Here is a 9,358-nt window from a genome sequence, read left to right on the forward strand (position 1 = left end):
GGGGTCCCCTCCCCACTCCCAGCGCTGAGCCGGGCGGAACCCAGGCGTCCAGGGTCCCATCCAGCCCCGCCTCCTCCCGCTGCGCGGCCCCTCCCCCCGCGGGCCCTGTCCCGGACGCCTGGGTTCTCCCGCTTCGAGACAGCCCCGCGCTCGGGGTCCTGGCGCCCCCGGGACCCCCCAGGCTCGGTCCCCCCCTGAGCTCCGAGTCCGGGGCGGCTTTAATTGGCCTGGGACCGACCGCTGCACGTGGCCTCTGCGCGGCTGGCCGGGCCCTGCTGGCCGCCTGGGCGGGGTGGTGGGTGAACGGCGCTGGAGAGACGGGCAGGCCGGGGCCGGGGGTGCGAGGCTGGGGCTGGGACTCGCTTATGCTGCTGCTGTTGCTGCTCCTTGGCCGGCAGACTCGGGTCCCTGCCTAGTAACGGCCTTACGCCGGCTTGGGTAACAGGCCGGCCTCTTATCGCGAGTAACTGTTACTCTGAATCCTGAGATAAGGGGACAGTCGTTAGGAGTGGGGCCCTAATCAGATTGTCCCCCTGCTTCCGTGACAGGCACCAGGCGGAGCTAGTGTGGGGACTGGGGGAAGACTCCTTGGGGGGCAGGAGTGCTGGGTTCTGTTACCAGCCCGGGGAGGGGAGTGGGGTCTACTGGTTAGAGCTGGCGGGGCAGCTCCTGGGTTTTACCAGCTCTGGGAGTGGGGTTCTGTGCCTGGCTCTGGGAAGGGAGTGTGATATAGGGCTTAGAGCAGGGGCTTGGGGGCTCAAACCTAATAAAACCCTCCTGGGTTCTGTTCTTGACTCACTGTGTGACTCTGGCCTTTCCCCTCTCAATGCCTCAGTTTCCCCTGCTGTAGAATGGGGTTGATGAGACTGACCCCTCCTCTTGGCGGGGGGCGGGCAGGAGGCCCTTCATGTTGATAAATCTCATTGGCATCCTGCAGGAAAGGGCCAGGTACCAGCACTGCTGCTTTGGGTCACTGAACACAGAGTCGTAAACCAACACAGACTTTTAATACTGACAATTACCCAGGGCTGGGAAGCTGTAAACAGAGACTGCTGGGGGTGCGGCCTGCAGAACCACCGACCACAGGTCTCCCTCCCGCCCAACTGCCTTTCTCATCTGCTGCTGAATCTGCATTTCCATCCTGCCAGCAGGGGGCGACATGGCCTGGTCTTTGCTTTGCTCCCCATCCCTGTAGAAACCCCAACACCTTTTGCTCCCACTGCAGAGCTCGGCCAGGTGCAGCCTGGCTGGTTCTTCAAGCTCGTCCACTTTGAAGGGAAGAGGCAAATATTTATACTAATGTTACATTCTCTGTGGCTCCGACCTGAGGGGGAGGAGGCAGAAAGGACCAGCTTGGTGGGGACACGGGGACAGAGAGATCTCCCCAACGTTTCCCACAGCTGCGGCTTTTGCTACAAAACAAAATCCAGCCTCCATGTTCTCGGTATGAAGAAAACTTTTCCCTGGTGACCCTGAGGAAAACTGCCTGAGTTTGCAGAGAGCCTGAGCCAATCGCTCGGAGATGAAGGATTTGCCCCGGGGGTAACCAGTGCAACAACACCTACTTGAGTTTGCTGAGGGCCCAAAGCAATAGCAGCGAGTGTGCGGGATGAAAGCCCCATTTGTTCCAGTGAGGGCTAGCTCCGGTGTCCACTGCTGTCACTTTAAATGGCAACACTTCACTATTCCAGAGGGGAGAGGAAGGATCAGAGTACAAAGGGCTTTGCGGGGGGGACAGCATGGGAGATGGATACGGGGGGGCATGGCTGGATTAATTTCCCACAAAGTGGGGCTCAGCTTCAGCCATCTGGAAACACTGCACTGAAATAGCCTTTTCCTGGGCTTGCGTCTGTCCCGTTCCTCCCTCAGTTACGTCAGGCCAGTTTCCATCAGGTTTAAACAAAGTGCTCCGTGTTGGGAGCAGGCAGGGCTAGAGCAGATCAACCCTAAGCCATCCACTCCCATACCTATCTTCAGCACGAGCTGCTTCAGGAGCGCTGGAAAACCCAATCGCCCATGCTGCCCGTAGTTGTTGCGTGATACTGTATAGCAGGATAGGGATTCCTGCCTGACCCTGGAGCATGAGAGTTGATTATGACTGTAACAGAAAAGAAAGAGGAGATGCCCTGGTTGTGGAGGTGATTGGGGGATGGAGGCTGGAGGGGAGCAACCTCCTGAACCCAGAGAGAGGGCAGCATGGCACCAGAGGCCTTCTTGTGAGAGGGGCTGTGTCCCTGTGACCCCTGCTGGCTCTCCTGTTTGCAGGGAGCTGGGGCTATTGGGGTGGGGAGGCTGCAGGGTATGTCGGGATTGCACCCATCAGGCGATGAAGATGCGTGAGCAGGAGCTGAGGTGGTAATGGGAATCCCCATGCTGCACCAGTGCCAGAGGCAGGGTGGGCGACACAGGGCTTGGGGGCTGCTGGGAGACCAGGTTCAGGCAGCCACTAGGCCGTGCAAAGCCATCAATCCATGCACCAGCATCCTCCAGAGCCCCTCAAGCAGCAGGACCCGGCCCCCCACTCTCCTCCCCACCGGCAACATCTCCAAACCCAGGGGGGGACAGCAGCTGCTGGGCCCCATCCCCCACCTCAGCTGGCTTCCTCTTCAGCCCAGTATCCCCTGAGGGCAGAGTTTAACCGTCTCTCTGTCAAACACAGGGCAGGGGCCTGACACCCCCTGGGGGTGTGTACAAGCAGGAGATGGGCACTTGTGTTAGTGCTGGAGATAGATGGGCTTCTCCCCAGAATGGGGCAGCAGCCCAGCAGTCCCCACCCACGCACCCAGACCCTGCCAATGTGTCCGGGCCTACAGTCTGCCAGCGAGGCACCACCATTGCTAGCCGAGCAGAGCATGTCCCACTCAGTGACGTCTGGATCTGGGTCCGCACCAGCTCCACTCAGCAGCCTCAGCCCTGGGGACATCTGCTCCGAGCAGCAGCGCTGGGCTCTGATCAGCTGCATGTGCCAGGGCAGGGCCATTTCTATCTAGATCCACCTTTGTTAGACATGCCTGAGCCCTAGGAGCATTTTGTACCAGCTGGTCTCAGCCAGGCTGGGATGGGACACAGAGTGGGCAGAGCTCCCCCCACCCAGGAGAGTCTCCTGTCCCAGCTCTGCCGATTCCCTCACCCCTGACTCACAGCCCCCTGCTACTCCTGGACACCCAGCTCTGCCAATGCCCCTCACTCCTGCTACTCCTGGGCCCCCAGCTCTGCCGATGCCCCTCACCCCCCTGCTACTCCTGGGCCCCCAGCTCTGCTGATGCCCCTCACTCCTGACCTGCCACAGCCCACTGTGGGGGAAGGCCCCAGCCTTAACCCTAAAGCGCTAGCCCAGTGCACAGAACCAACCTGCTGGGATCGGGGCTGCCCCGGGGGGGCTGAATCTCCTGAACAGGTCTGTGAATGACCTAGCGGGGGGGGGGGGGCTGTGACCTGGGGGTGCCGGGGACACGGGGGGGCAGGCAAAGCTTGGAGCCCATCACTGGGGGGCCAATGTCTGGGTTCTGTGCCGGGGCAGGGGGACCGAACCCCCTGGGTCCCCCCGCCTGGGGGAGCCGGGCCCGGCCCGTGTCTCTTTAAAGGCAGCGGCAGGATCCGGCCCCGCCCCTCGTACCTGGGGACCGGCCGGGCTGGGCTGGGCTGCAGGAAGCAGGAAGTTTGGGCTGAAACTTCGCGCACCAGGAAGTGTCCGGAGAGGCGAGAGCAGAGCCCCCTAGAGCATGGTGAGTGCCCGGGATTGGGGACGCAGGCGGGGGGCAGTAGACCCCCCTTTACACGGGTCTCTGGTGCCCGCAGGGATCCGGAGTGACTCCGCGCGGGGAGGGGCCCGGGACCGGCTCGGGAGCTGGCTGCACAGCGGCTGCCGTGGGGGGGAGCGGACTGGAAACAGCTGCTGGGGGCGGGGGGATCCCGCCTGGCTAACAACCCCCCCCCCGCCCCTTCTCCGCTGCGGGGGGGTTGGGGTGTTAAGTGACTTGCCTGAGCTTAACCACCACCTGTCCCCCTCCTCTCCAGTGCTGGGGAGAGAACCCAGGAGTCCTGGCTCCCAGCTGGGCCATACACCCACTGTGGTGTAGCTGAGCGTGGCCCACCCTGTCTGGTGGCTACTGGGGGGAGGGGGCCACAGGACAGGATCCGGGTGACAGAGGGAGAAAGTGGGGGCTGAGACAAGGGACCCGAACTGCGCGCTCGGCGCTGCAGGCTGTTCCCTGGGCCGTCTCCGTGGTGACGCCGGGCAGTGCCTGGGTAAGCAGAGGCTTGGTGCAGGTAGCGATTGCTGTGGGGCGGGAGCTGGCTGCAGCCAGCGTGGGGAGGGGAAGGGGCAGCTGGGATATTTTCCAGGAAGGGAATGGGGGGGCTCTGCTGCGTCTCAAAGGGGGCGCAGGAGCAGGGTCATTCCTGAGCCCAGAGAGACACCCCCATCTCCAAAGTAACAGGCTCCTGCCTGTGTCCCGTGCCCAGTGCCAAGGCCCCCCATGGATCCACAGGCTCTGAGCTGCATGGCGCCCTCTCTTTTCTCCCCCCCCCCCCCCAGGGCGCTGGGTCTCATCAGCCCCCCCCCCCCCCGATCCCTGTAGAGCTGCCTAGAAAGAGGAAGTGGGCGGCCTAACGGTTCCTGCGCCCTCGGGGGACTGCAGTGCCCAAGCCCTGTTCTGCAGCCGGAGCCGGGCACAGGTGGGGGACAGGCCCCTGGAACTGCAGAGCTGTTTTGGGGCCAGGGTGGGCTGTTGGGGAGGGGGGATGGCTCAGTGGGCGTTTGGGGGCAGCGTTGGCGGGTGGAGTGGATGGAGGCCATAGCATCCTTTACAGCTGGGCTGGGTCTAAAAGGGGTCTGCCTGCTGTGTGGGGCTGGTGGGGGCTGGGAAGATGCAGGGGGCTGGGGGTTGGGGGGTCTTTAGGGGGCGGTTGCCAAAGGACTGGTGCCGCTGAGGCCCCCCTAGCCGTGATTCCCCATTGAGGGGGACAGAGGCTCTGAGCCATGGTCTGTCCATCTGAGCTGTCTGTGAGCAGCTGCAAAGCAAATGGGCAGAAGGCAAAAGATTAATGTCCCCGTCCCCCCCAGCCCAGGCTCGCTGGCACATCCAGCTCCCTGCATCTGGGGTCACTAATTCACCTAAATCAGGAGAGAAGGGGTTAATTCCTGGCCCCGGTGCTGACTGCGCAGGACACCCCAGCCCAGAGCCCTGGGGGGGCGGGCGGGGGGGAAGCTGCCTGGGATCTGAAGGGTTAAGGGAAGGAGCTCTGGTGCCCCAGGTGTTGCCAAGGTGCCCTGGCAGTGAGGGGTGCGGTAGGGATTTGGGGAGGTTTCCCTTAAAGGGGCCACGCAGTGGGAATGGAGGGGTGCTCTGGGCCCTCTGCTGTCTGCTTCCTGCTGGGGGCCTGGGGTTCCACCTCCCCAGGGATGGGGTGGGGGTCTCTGCACCCCCCGTTAGAGCCATGTTGGCCACCTCTGGACCTGTCCTGGGTTAAAAACGGGGTCAGATTTGGGGGATTGGTATGGTGGGGGCTAAATGCAGCAGGTGCTGGGGGGTTGAGGGGGGTCCTGGGTGAGCTGCTATGAACGGCCGGGAAGGGGAGGTGTCAGTCATGTTGCCTGCCAGGGCCAGTCTAAAGGGGAGTCTCTCTGCGGGCTGCTGGACTCAGACAGACCCTGGGGCTCTCATGGGGCTCCCTCTGGCCCGCGCTGGGCAGTGCTGCCCTGGGCTGGCTCTGCTCCCTGGTGCCTGACGTACTTTGGGCGCTGGCCCAGGGCAGCGTTTCTGAGATTCCGGCCTGGGACCCGCCCAGCCCGACATGCCTGGGTCTGACCAGCCCAGCCGCTTGGACCAGGCTCAGCAGGAGGGGGAGGAGACGAGGGGGTGGCTCTGACCCTGCCCCCCCCCAGGGGGTCTCACAGGCTCAGGGGGTGCTTCCATCCTGGGTCTGTCGCAGGTCCCTGGGTGGGCTGAGTTTGCTGGGTCTCTTCTCCGCAGGAGGCAAGGACCAAGCAGAGCTTTGGAGACAGCACCCCTCTCCACCCCTGCAGAGGGCTCTGCCCTGGGCCCCCCTGGGCTGGCGGTGTCACACCTGCTGCCCCATGCCCCCTGCAGGCAGAGGGCAGAACTGCAGGAGGGGGAGATTGCTGGGACCGACCCGACCGGCTGGGCGAGTCCGGCTGGCGGTGGAGATGTGACACGGGCGCTGGAAGTTCCCTGTTGACATTCCGCAGTGATAAGTGTTGGGGGGAGGAGGGGAAGGGCAATCACCCTGGGGGTGCTCTGCTCCATCTCCCAGAGAGCTCCCCCCAGCCCAGTCCTGCCCCGTGGGACCTCCCTCAGCCTCTGTGCCCACAGCTCTGCCTCGGTGTCCTGGATCCCCCTGGCCTTGGGCCGGGCACCCTCCTTCCCCAGCTGTCTCCTCTCCCTTCCTTATGCTGGCTGAGGTGCTGTGGTCCAGTGGTTAGAGCAGGGGGCTGGGAGCCAGGACACTTGCTTCTATTCCTAGTGCTGCGTGGGGATGCTGGGAGACAGGACTCCTGGGTTCTATTCCTGGTTCTGCCCCTGCCTTTGGGTTTGCTATGTCAGCTGCCTCAGTTTCTGCACAAGATTGTTCTCCTGTGGTAGGCTGTGGGCTCGAACAGAGTCTGTGAAGCATTCTGAGCTCCTCAGAGGGACAGGGCTGCAGCTGGGCCCCTTCTCGAGGGCCCCTCCCCCTTTTGCCTTTGGACCTTCGTTCTCTGGGCCCCCGGAGGCTTTGCCTGGGCCAAGTGTCCTGCTCCCACAGCCGCTCTCCTGTTGACCCCTGGCGGGCGCTCTCCCTACAGGAGGGCACTGCTGGCAGCGGGATGGCGACCGACCGGGTGAAGAACCTGCAGAGCGAGGTGGAGGGGGTGAAAAACATCATGTCGCAGAACGTGGAGCGGATCCTGGCGCGGGGCGAGAACCTGGACCACCTGCGGAACAAGACCGAGGACCTGGAGGCGACGGTGAGCCCTGATGGGGGTGGGGACCGGGGAGCAGCAGGCTGGGGGAGACCCCGACCCTGTGCTCATGAGGTTCCTGGTGAGGTCATGGGGACCCCAAGTCTGGAGTTGATTTCCAGGGGGTGGGGGCCGGAGCCCGATAGGGGGTTTGGGGCAAAGGCCTGGCACTGGGTGCCCCTGGTTCTGGTGCCACCCAAGCTAAGACAGGCCTGGGCACTGCCATGACCCCTAACCTCGCTGTGGGGGCTCCGCTGCTGCCCCAACAGGCTCAGCTGGGCATGCTGCTGCCGTGGAGACGGTGCCAAGCAGGCACAGGGCTGCTTGGCGGGGGTGGGCGAGTGACGTCTCACTCTAGTTTGGATCCTGCCAGTCCTCTGGTCCCTGCCCACGTGCATTGCATGACGCCCGCTCCCCGCGGGGCGGGGCTGTTTGCTCAGCCCCTGATAAACCCTGGCAGCCAGCGAGGCGCTGTCCCTGCGCTGCCCTTTGTCCCGCGCTGGCGCTGCTTATCTGAGGCTCTCAGCACTCAGCCCGGGCCCGTGCCAGCAGCTGCCGAGGGAAACACAAGCACCCTCTGGTGGTCAGCTCTGGAATAACGTGCCCATAGCTCCCCGGCGCCGGTTTGGCTTGGAGCAGCGGAGCTGGGGCAGCACCCGCGTGTGGACCCGCCTGCTGGCATTTTTCGTGCCTGCAGATCTGCCCACGTGAGTTAAAGTGGTGGAAACTGGATTTCTACCCGCCACGCTGGAGAGCCCAGGCCCACCACTGGCCCGGTGTAGTTGCAGCGGGAGGAAATGCCCCGGCGAACCCCCCAGTGCTGGCTCTGACGGTGGGTGCGTCTGGTAACCCAGCACCGAACTGGGGTGGCCTGTGTAGATATGGATGAAGGTCAGTGCTGGTCCGATCTGCCAGCCCAGTGAGTCTGTGTCCAGGTGCGGCCTCGCCCTGAGGGGGTGCGGATGTCCCCCCCCCCCAAATCCCTCTGGTTAGAGCTGCCCCCAGCAGGTGGGGGGCTGTCCAGCTGCCTAGGGCCAAGCCAGGCAGGGGCTGGAGGCTCTGGGTCAGCACAGTGCTAACTCCCCCGTGTCTCCCACCAGTCTGAGCACTTCAAGACGACCTCGCAGAAGGTGGCCCGCAAGTACTGGTGGAAGAACATCAAGATGATCGCCATCATCTGCGTTATTGTGGCCATCATCGTCATCCTCATCATACTCTTCGCCACCAACGTCATCCCCACATAGGCTACGCCCCGCAGCCTCTTCCTCTTCCCCCACTCCACAGCTTCCCTGTCCCCACTGCCTGAGGGTTGCTGGGCTGGGGGGGGCAACGCCTCCTGTCAGCCCCCTGAGGCTGCCCCTCCCTATGCCAGGAGGGGGAGGGCACTCGTACCCTGACCCCCATTGCCTCCATGAAAGCTCCTTGGGGACTGTAGCCCCCTGAGGGGAACTCCCCTGCTCCCTCTGGCTCTGCCCAGCTCCCTTCCCCCAAACCCTCTGTCACCCTTTCCCGGGCACCCCCATCGGTGTTCCCAGGCTGGCAGAGCCAAGCCACGCGGGAGCAGCTCCCAGCCCCTCTCCATGTGGCCGACGGAGCTAGATCTGCCGCCCATGGCCGTGGCCCCCCAGCTCGGCTCCACGGGGCGGGTTGTGCCCTCTGCCCAGTGTGGCTGGCTCTCATCCAGCTGAGGGAGAAGGCGCTCCTGGGGCTAGGGTGATGGGCTTGGATCTGGGGAATGCTCTCCCGCCCCCCTCTCCCCGCACATGCCCTCTCTGTGGCAGAGCTGGGCGTGGGCAAGGGCTGCTCTGTCCTGAGCCAGACGCAGCCCCGCAAGGAGTGATCTACCTTTTGCCTTAATAAATAACGAGAGGAGAGATCCCTGCAGAAGGGGGCGGGGGATTTGTCAGCAACCTCTGTCTGTCCAGGCCAGGGGCTCATGGGCTTCACACCCTAGGTTCTCATAGCTACCGCCACCCATGGCACCACAATAGTCTGTGCACCCCCTGTCCTGCCTGGAGGGGTAGGTGCTCTTGCGGGTGCAGTAACCCCCTCTTGCCTGCAGGGGGAGACTCTGCCAAGGGGAGCAGCTGGGAGCTGGCGGATGCCCTGTCGACTGGGGGGCAGGGAGGGGTGAGCAGAGCTTGTTGCAGCCTCAATCCCCCCTGCCCTCTCCCCATATGCCCTGAGTTTGGCTGGGTATGTGGATCTTAGGTTCTTATGACCAGGCTCCCCCATTGGACCTGGGGGGGGAGGGTCCCTGAGCCGAGCAGTAGAAGTAGTTACAGAGCCTCCCTCCCCCGCCGACCCTGGAGTGGGAGGCCAAGTCTTCCTGATACCCCCCCTCGCCCCCCCAGAGATGCAGGCTGCGCTCCCTGTAATAAATGTATTTATACCTCA

The 9,358-nt window shown here is 63.7% G+C and overlaps 1 protein-coding gene across 1 annotated transcript; it reads left to right on the forward strand.

Moving 5' to 3' along the window:
• The first annotated feature begins 3,569 nt into the window (after positions 1-3,569).
• Positions 3,570-9,358, forward strand: VAMP8 (vesicle associated membrane protein 8). Its single transcript, XM_054017738.1, has 3 exons — positions 3,570-3,725; positions 6,806-6,967; positions 8,062-9,358. The coding sequence occupies exons 1-3, from the start codon at positions 3,723-3,725 to the stop codon at positions 8,203-8,205; spliced, it is 309 nt and encodes a 102-aa protein (XP_053873713.1). The 5' UTR covers positions 3,570-3,722; the 3' UTR covers positions 8,206-9,358.

The sequence above is a fragment of the Malaclemys terrapin genome, chromosome 2 (genome assembly GCF_027887155.1).
Source record: "Malaclemys terrapin pileata isolate rMalTer1 chromosome 2, rMalTer1.hap1, whole genome shotgun sequence".
In the NCBI taxonomy this organism is placed as follows: domain Eukaryota; kingdom Metazoa; phylum Chordata; order Testudines; family Emydidae; genus Malaclemys; species Malaclemys terrapin.